This window comes from Cinclus cinclus, chromosome 3 (assembly GCF_963662255.1).
Source record: "Cinclus cinclus chromosome 3, bCinCin1.1, whole genome shotgun sequence".
NCBI classification, from domain to species: Eukaryota; Metazoa; Chordata; class Aves; order Passeriformes; family Cinclidae; genus Cinclus; species Cinclus cinclus.
The window spans coordinates 59,689,519-59,702,082 of record NC_085048.1 but is presented as its reverse complement, the minus strand read 5'-3'; the positions used below and the strand labels follow the sequence as shown (position 1 = coordinate 59,702,082).

General features: G+C 40.3%; 1 protein-coding gene across 4 annotated transcripts in view; it reads right to left on the bottom strand.

Annotated features, from left to right (window-relative positions):
* The window catches only part of ARID1B (AT-rich interaction domain 1B), a 322,479-nt gene that overhangs the window by 37,545 nt on the left and 272,370 nt on the right, over nucleotides 1–12,564 (bottom strand). For all 4 annotated transcript variants that reach the window (XM_062490065.1, XM_062490061.1, XM_062490064.1 and 1 more), the window contains one exon: nucleotides 2,711–2,856. In XM_062490065.1, the coding sequence (XP_062346049.1) occupies nucleotides 2,711–2,856 (146 nt within the window). The remainder of the gene's footprint in view (nucleotides 1–2,710; nucleotides 2,857–12,564) is intronic.

Sequence of the window (12,564 nt, the reverse complement as noted above, 5' to 3'; positions counted from 1 at the left end):
ATTGAAATGAAAGACCCACCTTCTTCCTTCGCAACAGGCAACAAAACTGCACCCTTCAAAACCCAGTCAATGAAGAAACTAACTTCTCCTTATTCCTCACCCTAGGTTTTCACTGGCCTCTAACTGAAACCACAGTTGTTGATGCTCAGTGAATGTGGGCAAGTTAACCAATGCTTTCCACTCCAGCTTCAGTCACTCAGCTGCACTTGGTTTTAGCCCTCCACATTGACTGAACCCTGGTTTATCTGACAGATGTGTGATTTTATGCTAATGGAGCAGGGAGGAAGGGGAGACGAAGGAGCCCCATAGCTGAATTGGTCTTCCTGCCACAAAACATCCTATTTTCAAGCCCCTGAATAGGTATCACCTTTAGGTATCCACCTCATCAAATGCAGGGCTGGAGCTGCATACATACATACATACATACATACATACATACATACAATGTACCCCCAGCTCAAAGATTACCATTAACAGTACTGTATTTACACTTGTCTTAAGCTTCCATTTTTTTGACCCAAGAAGAAGGATGAGTCCAGATACGGGGAAATTAAGCATTCCCACTCAGCAATGTATTCATACCTAACTTTCTCTTTCTGGTGTTGTGTGTGTCCATCTCCTCCCCAACAGTGTCTCCTGGAGGCCTGTAAAGCAATTCTAGATGCGTGTCTGCTCCCACACAGACCGAAAGAGGTGCACTGAACTCCTCTAGCTCATCTCATACTTACTTTCCATTGGGTAGTCTCTGAATTAATAAAACTGGAACAAAAGAAAACCTCACAAATGCACTGGCAGAAAAAGCCTTGATAAATGTTTAAATTATTAAAAATCCAATATTTCAGAATGCATAACACAATAAAAAGAGTATGACTACCCCATACAAAAGACTGCTAGGATAAATGGTCTTGCATTGAACAGATTTCCACTGTATGAAATAACGAATGGCTGAATTATCTGAACAAAAAACCCTCTGTGAATCTTCCTTTAAACTGGTTATTCCTTAGGAATACATAAATCTTCTTAGGCAGGGCACTCTGCCATCTGTTTGCTGTTGGTTATTTTTGCAGCTCTGGGGGCCAACGGAAAAGGGTGGAAAAATTACTTCTGCTAATAGCAAAACAGAATTTATAGCACAGTTTCAATGCTCAGAAGTAATTTTATTTCAGCAAGCCAGACAAAACACATAACTACACAAACAAAACATAATATTACCTGGGACAGCTCTGGTGGGGAAAAAGCAAGCTATTATCTAATGCTCTTTTCAATAGCTTGTCCCTCTTCATCCAGATGGTGCAGTGTGCATGTCTGGGCTAGCCAATAGCTTCCAGGTCAGCATTGGAAAAAGCCTTTTTTTTTTTTTAATATTATTTTTGTTAATTTCTCTCTCACACTTTTTTTTTTCTTTCCATCTTTCTGATTAGAAACTTCCTTTCTTCTGCTAATCAAAATGGTACTGTAATGTTGTTGAAATATAAGACACTGTTCAGTGTCTCAGCAGCTCCTATGTAGAGGAAAGAAACTCTCTGGACACACTAGACACTAGCATCTCACTGTGGTCATTTTCTCCAAAGAAGCCGGAACATACAGAATTGACAGGGAGAAAAGAGAAGGAGAGGTGCAAAGGACAAAAGAATTATACAGGCTAAGAGGGGTAGAGAAAAAGATGTGAAAAACCTGGCTCTTGGTAAGACACAATTTAGGTAGTAAGGGAATTCTTAAGAAACAAAACAAAAGTAGAAACAAAACCAACTAAGAAACAACGTTATATTAGCACAACCTATTCAGCTTTCAGAAAAAACTTTAAAATCCCCGACAATTCTAAAAGGGATAATGTAATCAGTAAAGCATGTACAGAAACTCCATGACTGGAATAAGTACTTGGGTGGATCTGCTTCAGGATCATTGAAACTCCATCCAAACACAGCACAATCAAAGAATTGATCGTTACTGAAGTATTATCTTGAAGGAAGGTAATTGTTAGGAATTCAACCTGAATATGGACCATGCAGCACATTTGTGCAGAACTGTATTCACCTGTCTTCAGAGTCCCACACAAAGCTACAAGGAATTCTGAAACTCGTAAGTCATGATATGAAGGATATATCCAGGAGCTACATTGAATATGCTTTTTTTTTTTTCCTAAAAGGAAGTAATGATAGAATTTTTATAATGATACTTAAGTAAGTAAATGAGGAAACCCTATATATTGGAAACAGTAAATATGGCCTATGTTTCCCAAGCACAATGATTATTTTAAGTGCTCAACTTACAGCATCTTCAAGTCAGAGTAAGTGCACATATCTCTCTTTTAATGACTACCACGTTAAATATCTGAAAATGCAAACTTTGCAAGTAATATGCTGAAAAACAAACACAACCTCTTAAAACAAAAAGCTATTCTCCTTCTCTTTCTTGCAGACACATACACACAAATATACACACACTTGCTAGTCAACATCTGTGTCAAGCCGAGTCCGAATGATGAGTCCAACACTGTACTCAACTATGCGCTGTGCAGGACTTAATGAAAATCATATCAGTTACTGAACAAAAAAAGGGTGAGTATCTTAGCCTAATTTCAAATCACTCCAAACTACCCAACAGGGCTGAATCAAATGAAGAAGGAAGTTCCTCTGCTACCAGCCCACGGCTGATAGCACTAAGCAGGTTTATGGAGGAAGGTCACTGCTGGAAGGTTACTCACCATTACCTGCTGAGCTGTTCACCATGTTGGGTGCCATGCTGTAAGGAGGAGCCTGTGGGTTCATCAGGCCAGAGCTGTTGTTCATTGGCTGAGTGTAGGGGGAGCTGGATCCCATAATGCCACTCTGATTCATGGCAGGAAAATTGCCTTGCCTAGGAGAAGAAAGCACAGGTACAATATCTCATTACAGACCTCATTGCTGAAGATGCTGTGGTTTGTCACAGAGCACATCGCCTGCTGCTTGTAAGGAGAAAGCAGGCAATTGTTTCATTTTACCTATGTGGGGAGCTTTGAGTTAGTCTTGATCTAATTATCATATATGTGAAATAGAATTGGACTGAAGACTAATTTCAGGAGAGGTACACAGCGTCTTTCTATGTCACTATCAATCAGAAGAAAAATACAGGTCACATTGTACACCCTATGAGTAGACAGCAATGTGATCAGGAGTCAAAACTAGAACTTAGTACTGGCATAAAAAAAACAACCAGTGCATTCTTACCATTTTGACCATCTAATAGCAATCCTCACCTGCCAGAGCTTAATAAACAGTGAAATGACCAGAAGAAAAATAGGTACCATAGACTCAGTTTCTTATTTCTGCATCTGTTACTGTGTTGAATAGTGTTCATCTGTATGTGTCATCTATGCCCAATCTTTCAAAATACTCCATATATATTCCACTTCATTGAAACAAGAAACCTCAGCAGAACTATTTTGCTTTTGAAAATTATTCCCATATTTGTATAATGGTTTTATAACTGAGACTTAAATTTGTCTCCAAAACTGCCCTAAATGGAGCCCTTGCATAATTCTCCACATGTTTGGACTAAGTATTTTGAAAGCCTAAAACTTACCTACTTTTAAGTTCTAAGAAGTATCTAAGTATGCTTGGTACCTGATTTGTCAAACTCTATGGACAAACTGAGTCACAAGGAAGAAAACAATCCAATTCAAGTAAGCATGATAACCCAATGTAATGCATGATTCAGCTTCAAAAATAACCTTTTATTCTTTTAATGCATGAAACAATTACCTACCTTTTCTTAGTATAGTTGAAGATTGCATGTGTTATCACATGTATATGAATAACACTTATACAATCATACATATGAATAAAAACATGGAAAAATACTTACTTGTATATTCATAGGAAAATACAAAACTCAGACTTCTTTATTCTGTGTGCCCCCTGTACACTTCTGCTGCTTTTCCAAATAAACAAGAAAGCAACCACCCTTTTGCACAGCTTTAGTACCTGTCAACTTTTATTTACTTAAGAAAAACAAAGCTCTTAATTTCATCCTACAGGAAGGGAAGGCTAAATGTCTGGGTAGCAAGATCAGAGTTTTGGTAGAAATTCTACTTCTAATTATTATACAGTGTTCAAATCAAAAAAGACAACTCCTAAATCAAGAACCCTGAGTAACTTCAGTGGCTTCTTGTCTTCTCCAAAATCACGTCAGATTCTTAACACACGGGACAGAAGCAGATTTCTTTTTTAGGAGGTATGGGAGGAAGACCAATAAAGCACTATTTGGCCTAATTTTTCTTGACACATTGTGAATTGCTTCAAAGGAAAAGAGAATGTGTTATCTAAATAAAGCATCTTTTTCCAAGTCAGTTTTGTCCTTTGCTCTCTGAAGACAAACTTTTCTTCACTCTTGCAAAGAGGCAAAGGCTTTCTTTTGATATGAAGGAGATAACTGCTATACACTGTCATTTCCCAGATGAAGTGGAGGGAAAAGATTTAAAATGCACAGTGGTGCAAAGCTCCAAGGGAAAATTACAAAGGGAAAAGAGAAGAGCAGAACCATTTGGCAACAACTTTAAATTATTTCAGTCACACAATCAAGCTTTTCTTATGTAAATACAGTATCTTAAACATCCCCACCCACCCCCCCCTTCCTTTTTAGCTGAAAATTGCTATATTTCAGCAAATGCAGTTAACTGAAAAATGCCTTCTATGCTGGATAAGCAAGATCCTTTCTGTAACTGGGTAAAGTTACTAGTGAAGATGAAAAAAACATGCAACTGTATTCTCATACTTTAAAAAAGAAGTAATGGATTTTGAGAGGTGTTTTTATGGAGTAACGCTAGGATCCTGGAAAAGGCAAGTCTCTACAGGTATCTATCTCTTTCATGTCCTTGTTTTACTTTAAAAATACACAGGAGACACACACCTTGCAGGTAAGCTGAAATTGGTCCTTACCTACTAATATTTCAATAGTATTACTTCCTGTAGCATGTGTATCTTCTAAGCTGTGGGGCTGTTCATTGTCTCAAATTGAGGTACAACCTATTTCATGTTACCCACTATGGACATCAATCTCAATTGCAGCTCATGTGAGCACACTGCTGTACAACAGCTTTAAATCAAAACATAGGAAAGTATTTCCAGTTTAGATGGAGAGTGGAAATTAAATAAAAAGAATATACTGGCTTTGGCCAAGACAGCAAGAAAACAACTGAAGTCTAAAAAAAATGCTTCTGCACCCAGAAAAATCTGAACCTCAGAAATTCTGAAATTTCATCTGGCAAGGCAATACCTTTCTCTTTTATCCTACTATGTAATGTTGCACTTGGAATGGACACAGCTCTCCATCTCTGGAAAGAGCCCAGCAAGTGAAAAGGCTCAGCACCATCCCTGGCAGGACTTTGTCCTTTCCTGGTCCCCTATGAAAGCCCTGACTGCAGCACACGTGAGCTAATTCAGTAACACTGAAAGGACATCCTGTCAGAGTAAACGCTGCTTTATTCTGAGATTGGGTGCAGTGAGCAGTACAGAGCTCCTCCACATATTATTTTGCTCTATGATGGCTTGGAATGGAAAGTTTCTTTAGGGAGAAATAATCAGGTATTACTTCAGCCTTTAATTCTCACTCCACAGTAGGCCTCCTTTGAGTAAAGACTGCCGACTGTGACAAATTGTGCTGCATCAGTGCTATAATATGAAGTGGAGTCCATTAAGAACTGAGCTGAGATCACCAAACTCATTTTGATTAACCTCCAGGTCACTAAACACTTATAAATATGTTACACAGCAGCTGCTAAACATATTTATATATGCTTAAGGTCACAGCATCATCTGTTGGTTGTTGGAGTTAAGTCAAAAATCTTATGTTTCCTTCTGTGCTGCTTTTAGTTAAGGCATATCCAACATACTACAGAACTAGACTCTCTCCTGCATCTCCCAATGCCCTCCTCCATTTTTCCCAGGATGCTAAATAAAAATCAAGCCTTTAAAAACAGTCTGCTGTACACGTAGTGACATCTAATGGCAAAAATTCAACTGGCCACTATGAAATTTATAGCACTACAAACCCAGCCAAGTATACAGTTTTACAGTATTTGTTACATAAACACCAAGGGCTGGGTGGCTTAGGGATGATGCAATTAGGAATAACAGGAAGAAATCAAGAAAAGGTACACTTAAGTTTAGTATAATGAAAAGATGTCTAAATGGTGAGACAGTTACCCTCCAAGGAAATGTAGGAAACCTCAGCACCTGATATTTCTACATGCAGGCAACATGCTAGAAAATGTATTGGTCAGAGAAACCCTGCATTGTGTATGAATTAAAGTATCTGCTCTTGCAATACCTTGATCCCAGATAATGTAGTTTTCCCCATTTAGAAGAAAAAGCAGCCAGGCCAATACAAATTTGGGATTATGCTATCAATTCAAACACAACACCTAAGGCTACATTTTTTTTTCTGCTCTACTGCTACAAGTAGATGTTCAAGGGTTCAGCAGTTTTAAGAGATTTAAAGTGGAAGAGAGGAATCTGCTCGCTTTCTATGGTTTATTTACTCTGTTGACAATTTAGCAATGAATAATGCCAGAACCAGTTGTTATGCTTGAGGAAAGGGATGCCACCTCAGGCCCCCTGGACAAGCTGGAGGAATGTGCTGACAGGAACCTTGTAAAAGTCAACAGGGACAAGTGCAAGGTCCTGCACCTGGGAAGGATGAGCACCCTGCAGTGGTGCCAGCTGGGACTTTACTAGAGGGAGCAGCTTTGCTGCAAAGTCCCTGGGCATCTTGGCAGATGGAGCTGAGCATAAGCCAGCAGTCTGCCCTGGCAGCAAAGAGGGCCAACAACATCCTGGGCTGTGTCATGCGGTGCAGAGATGGGAGATGGAAGAAACTGATCATCCCCTCCTTCCATAGCACTCACTGGACTCCACCTAGAATATCATGCTCAGTTTTTGATCACCAGAAAAGAAAAGACGATGATGATAAACTAGAGTGAGCAGAGAACCCCTTACATGGCCAAGGCTTGAGCACTTGCCTTGGAAGGGCTGAAGGATGACACCTCATTCAGCCTGGGGCAGAGACAGATGTTGAGAGGAACCTACAGAAGCCCCATAGCACCTAAAAGGAGGTCAGCAAGAAGATAAAACTGGCCTTTTCACAGTGGGCATGGTGGGGGCACAAGACACACTGGGCAAGAGTGAAAACACATTAAGTTCAGACTGGATGCAAGGAAACCATTTTCCCACAGGAGATAGTGAGACACTAGATCTGGTGGCCCAGAGGGAGCGGGCAATCTCTGCATTTGGAGATTTTGAAGACTCAACAGGATAACATCCTGATGAGGAGAAGGTTGGACTACGTGTTCCTCCTGAGGTTCCTTTCCAGCTTGAATGATCCCATGATCTTAGCTTGTCAGCTTCACTGTGCTGTTGACAGTCTGGTGTACTACTGGGTCCAAAATACAACTGCTCAGATTCAAACCATTCCCTTTTAAAAAGTTCTTCTGATCTTTTGTTTTCCTTCATTTGCAATCTATCCAAAGTTTAATCTGCACTTAATCTCTTTTCTCTGCAAAACAAGTAGTATCAGATCTAATTGTGTCTTCTGAGCTAATGTAATAGTCTGTGTATTTACAAAGAGGAGTTGACATGCAAGATCTGGTCATCGTTAAAGAGCACAACAAAGAAATTGTTAGAAAGAACAGCACTGACAATACACAGGAGCACATGAGTGATCACGGCTGCTGAGCAGTCTCTTATACTGAATGAGCAGTCTCTTACACTGAAATGCCTTCCTTTAATTGGACCTGAAATCCTCAGAAAGTTTCTGTGTTGTCTCCAACACAGAAGTCACTCTACAGCCCTTGCACTTCATACTTCCTGATATATGATTTAGTACCTCCTCAGTTCTGTCACCTGATGCAAGACTTACACTGTCATCTTCCTTCTTTCTTCTTACTGAAAAAATATGAATTCACTATGAAGTTGAGTTCAGATATGTATGTGGTTTAGCTATGGACAATGACAGAAGTGGATTGTGCTTCTCAACAAGACAGGAAATGAAGACACAACTTTCCATATGGAAACATGTCAAAGCTCAGGCTGTTCTGTGTACAGAGAGATCAGTTTTTAAAACTTTCTGTGGATTTCCTAACAAGCATCTGATGCCTTGTACTCTTCTCTCAGTCTACAACACTGGAGCAAAGCCCTTCATACACTGAGAAAAAATGTTTACCTTCTGTAATGAGTCCTGTGGCAGTGTGACCACAGGAGGTGAGTCGAACATGGAAACATAGTGGAACAGAAGAAAGCTTCAGAGGTGGAGAGTCCAGAAGTAATGGAGGCGAGGAGATTTTGCAACATAGAAAATGGAAATGAAGAAGACAGAAGAAGGAAATTAAGAAGGAAAAACGATTGGGAGCAGCTTCACTAGGCACCAAAGGTTTTTAGGGTAAGAAGGATGATAGGTGCACGGAAGGCAGATGAAACAGAGATGCAGGAGAAGGAGCAGGGAGAAGCACACACAATGCTGCTACTCCCAGGGCAAACACAGGCTGTGATCCCTCTAGCACAAGAGAAGCCTCTTAGCCAGATATGCTGGAAAAAAGGAAGGGATTCACAGGGAAGCTTCCAAAGCAGATTGCTACCAGACGTGCCTTCCCTCAGCTCCTCAGCTCGTGCACTCTGCCCTGAGGTAGGGCCAGGCTCTGACGTGGCCACCTTGGCCAAATGTTGGGGGAGCCCCAGTCCAAATGTGGCACAACGGGGCGATACTGAAGGAGCAGCACTACGAGGACAAGAGCAGAGATGGGGCACACAGCCCAGGCAGGGAAGAAATTCCATTGAGTCACACTGCAAAAACACTGGCGGTCACAAACTCGTATCAGTTGTTAGTTAGGCACCTGGGCACTGCACTTCCTGACACTTGACACAACATGCACCCAATGTAGGGGTTCCTCCCAGTTATGCTGCCCTAGGTGCTGGACCTAAAAAATTATCCTGTTACTGTGACCTGGTCACCCGAGCAATTGGCTGATGAAAAAAAATGGCCCACAAGTTTGCCATTTCTGCTCCAGATCTTTAACCTACATCAGTTCTGCAGCAAATGCACTGCAGCACCTCAGGGGAGTAATTTGTGTAAACATTTTAAAAGGAACATTTTTTCTTTTAATGCTGACACACTGCTAAGGTGGCTACTTGATTACAAACTGTGAAAATGACTGCGTTAGGCTGCACTCACAAATCACAGTGTACTGACCAAATTGCCCTGTGCTTATCTGTGCCAGGTCTGCAGCATGACAATATTTCCTCTCTCTTTTAAATGTCAAAGTATGATTTGGGGGGTTGTTATTTAAACACACTGACCTGCACAATAACCAGAAGTACTTTATTTAAATCTGTCTTGAGCTGGGACTAGCCTTAAGCACTTATAATCTGTCACACTTTGACACCAAATGGGTTATTATAATGAGAGTAATTCAGGAGTGAGACCTGTGAATGCTTTCTCCCTGGAGAATTTACACATAAACATGTGCAAGCAGATACATATGCTCTTTTGTTATGGATTTTCCTTCTTGCTACATTATGGGCTTCCTTGGAGAAGTGAAACCATTTCTATTGTCAGCGGATATGGGAGAACTGAAGGAGGGAGAAGAGAGCAAGGGAAGATAAACCCCAACATTGCTTACTTTGTTCTGCCTGGAGGTTCATAGCACTCTTTGCAAAGGCCAAGACAAACGAAGCCTGAAAATTGCCTTGAGCAGCTATAAAATGGCATTCAAGGCAGTTCCCACATGAATAAAACAAACAAATTTAACATCACTATATCTGAAAGCCAAGTATCAACTTCTTGTTAGCTGCTACTGTAAGGATACCAACTTGGACTCACAGGTCCTCTGTTCAGTGGGGAAGTTCACCAATTGTAATAATGAAGTTTCAGAAAAACAACCACGAAAGCTGCTGATGTGACAGGTATTACGTCTGCCACAAGACTTTTTGCCATTTGCAGGTTAGAAAGAAAGAAAATTTTGCACTTGTGCATGTCTACTTGTGTGAAAATGGGAGGTCAAAGTTCTGAAATACACTGACACTGACAAAGCACTGGGAAACAAATGAAAAAGCATCCAGATTTTTACTGACGGGGCTGTGTGTGTATACGTGTCTGCTGACAGGAGGTACACAGAACTAATACAAAACCATTCCTCACAACAACCAGGCCTAAATGGCAATGCTAAAATGGGGAATAATTTTAAAACTGTAATTATGCGATAGCGCAAATTGCCTTGTAATCCACTGCAGTCAGACCAAATACACTGCCTGACTTCTTCGTCTGGCTGATCCAAATATTACTGTGCAAGACGCTTTAAAAAAGAGTAACAGAAATAGCCTTTCCAAATATATTATTTTCCTCCTGATTTACACAAATACTTAAGCCTTTACCATCATCCCCATTGGTTGGATTTTACTAAAAACCATTCAAGAACAGGGAAGAAGCTTAAAAATTATTTGTTCCTACCACGCCGATTCAATGCTGAGCCAGCCACTCAGAAAAACAGCCACAAAAACCTATGGTTTGTTTGCAAGCTGTTGTCATCCCATTAACCATTTTTCCAGTGAAAACATCTGCCTGATGGGCTATCTTCTTGGTAGTCATTTAAAGCCCAACAGAACAGGAGTGTCACACCACGTAAGAGGCATGTGTAATTCAGAAATAATAATAATAATAATAATAATAATAATAATAATAATAATAATAATAATAATAATAATAATAATAATGTAATAATTCACTGCTAATAACAACACAACTACCCAACATTTGCACAGCTGAATGCTTGCCGGGATCAGAATAAATCTCTCTACCAAATTTTACAGATAAAAACTGAGGAAGAGATCCAAAATTAACAATGCTCTAAAATATGTCCAGAAGATTAATAAAATAGTTGAATACAGTGAGGGAAACACAACACAAGCCTGTTAAAAGAAAAATCCTTAACTTCATTTGATCCTAATGACAGAAGGGTGTGTGACTGGAAAGCATTTAGTGATAGTGAAATACTGTAGGGTTTTGTTTGTTTGTTTGTTTGTAAGTTGCAGCCATTTGATTTTCTTTTTATAAAGTTCCCTTTGTGTTAATTAAAGTAGTTTTGGTCTGAATTTCATGGTGTTCACAGCATTTGACCACCAGTCTTCAAACCCACAGGGCCTGAAATGCCTTTATTGCACAGCATTCTTACAAGTGCAGCAACACCTCCATATCTGAATTTATTTGTGCAAGAACAAACTAAGCTCTTGGTACTCCATGTAACCTGTACTGGATAAATAAAATCACAATGCTGTTGTGACAAAAAACACAGAACAACTGAAAAGTGGGCCAAGTCAAATGGCTTGGAAACCCATCAGAGCTCCACTCTTGGTGACTTCTGTCTACCTTCCCTGCACATGGATTTGTACAGCAGCTCTAACAGCAACTGCTTTCACAACTGTCCCCCTCAGACATGATATCTGAGCACTGAGGAATTACACTTCTTAGCCCACGTGGAGTGTGTGATACACAAAAGAGGGATGCTTTAACCTGTCCAGCAAGCAGGAGCATGCGTGAACTGGGTTTATAGGGAAAAAAAGAAATTTGCCCTCTGTGGCATGATGCTGTCAATCTGAACCAGAATGTCAAGAAGGTTGATTTAGCCTGGTGTGACTTGATATCAAAATGGGAATGACTCATATGACTCTCACTATTCACCTTCTATTTTTGTGCATGTTTATAAATAGCTGTATTACAAAGTTGGAAAGCCCTATGAACTCTCTCCCAGAAAGATTACTTGAAAGTGGTAAGAGTCTGTTCCCAGCACATGAACAGCCAGAAGGTCACCAAAGCATGGTGCTAAAAAGCTACAGGAAACTAAGGAGACATTCTGTGCTACACTAACCCAGTTTCCTCTGGTGGGACACTGTCTTGGGAGAGGTTTGACTCCTGAGCTCTCCTGTCTTCCACCTGGGGATGATGTCTCCCACCACCTTCTTACCATGTTCAGTCACATCCTCATGCTGCTTTTGAGCACCTTGGAATGCGCTGTGCTAGCAACCAACCAAAAATCTAATAAAAACCTGATTATTTCATGCCAGCTCTTCAATGTATTTTTTCATAGTAAAATGTCATCTGGTTGACAGCAGCATGCTGAACGCAACTGTGCATGTGCATCAGCATGGTGAGGAAGTTCTCCAGAGGGATTTTCCAGCAGACATGTTTTCACTCACCTACCTTCATCCAATGGCCTGGAGCAGTTATATGTTTATTGATATTATTACCAGCACTGCTACCATCAGTCTTGGCTCTTTGGCACACTGGACAGTTTCACAAGAGCAATGTAGTGCACATGTCAGCATGATTTCAGCTGTCTCTTTGCTTCATCTTTGTTTCAGACACCTGAAACCTACTGTGGTGACTGCAACAGGTATTTAACATGTTAGTAAGATTGCCAGCCATCATTAACAAAATCTCATGCTGTTAGATTATTTAATGTGATTCTTACAAGGCTACTTATATGTCCAGCTAGAATTGCTGCTCCCATCTGAACTCATCAACAAACTGAAGGGCTCTTCC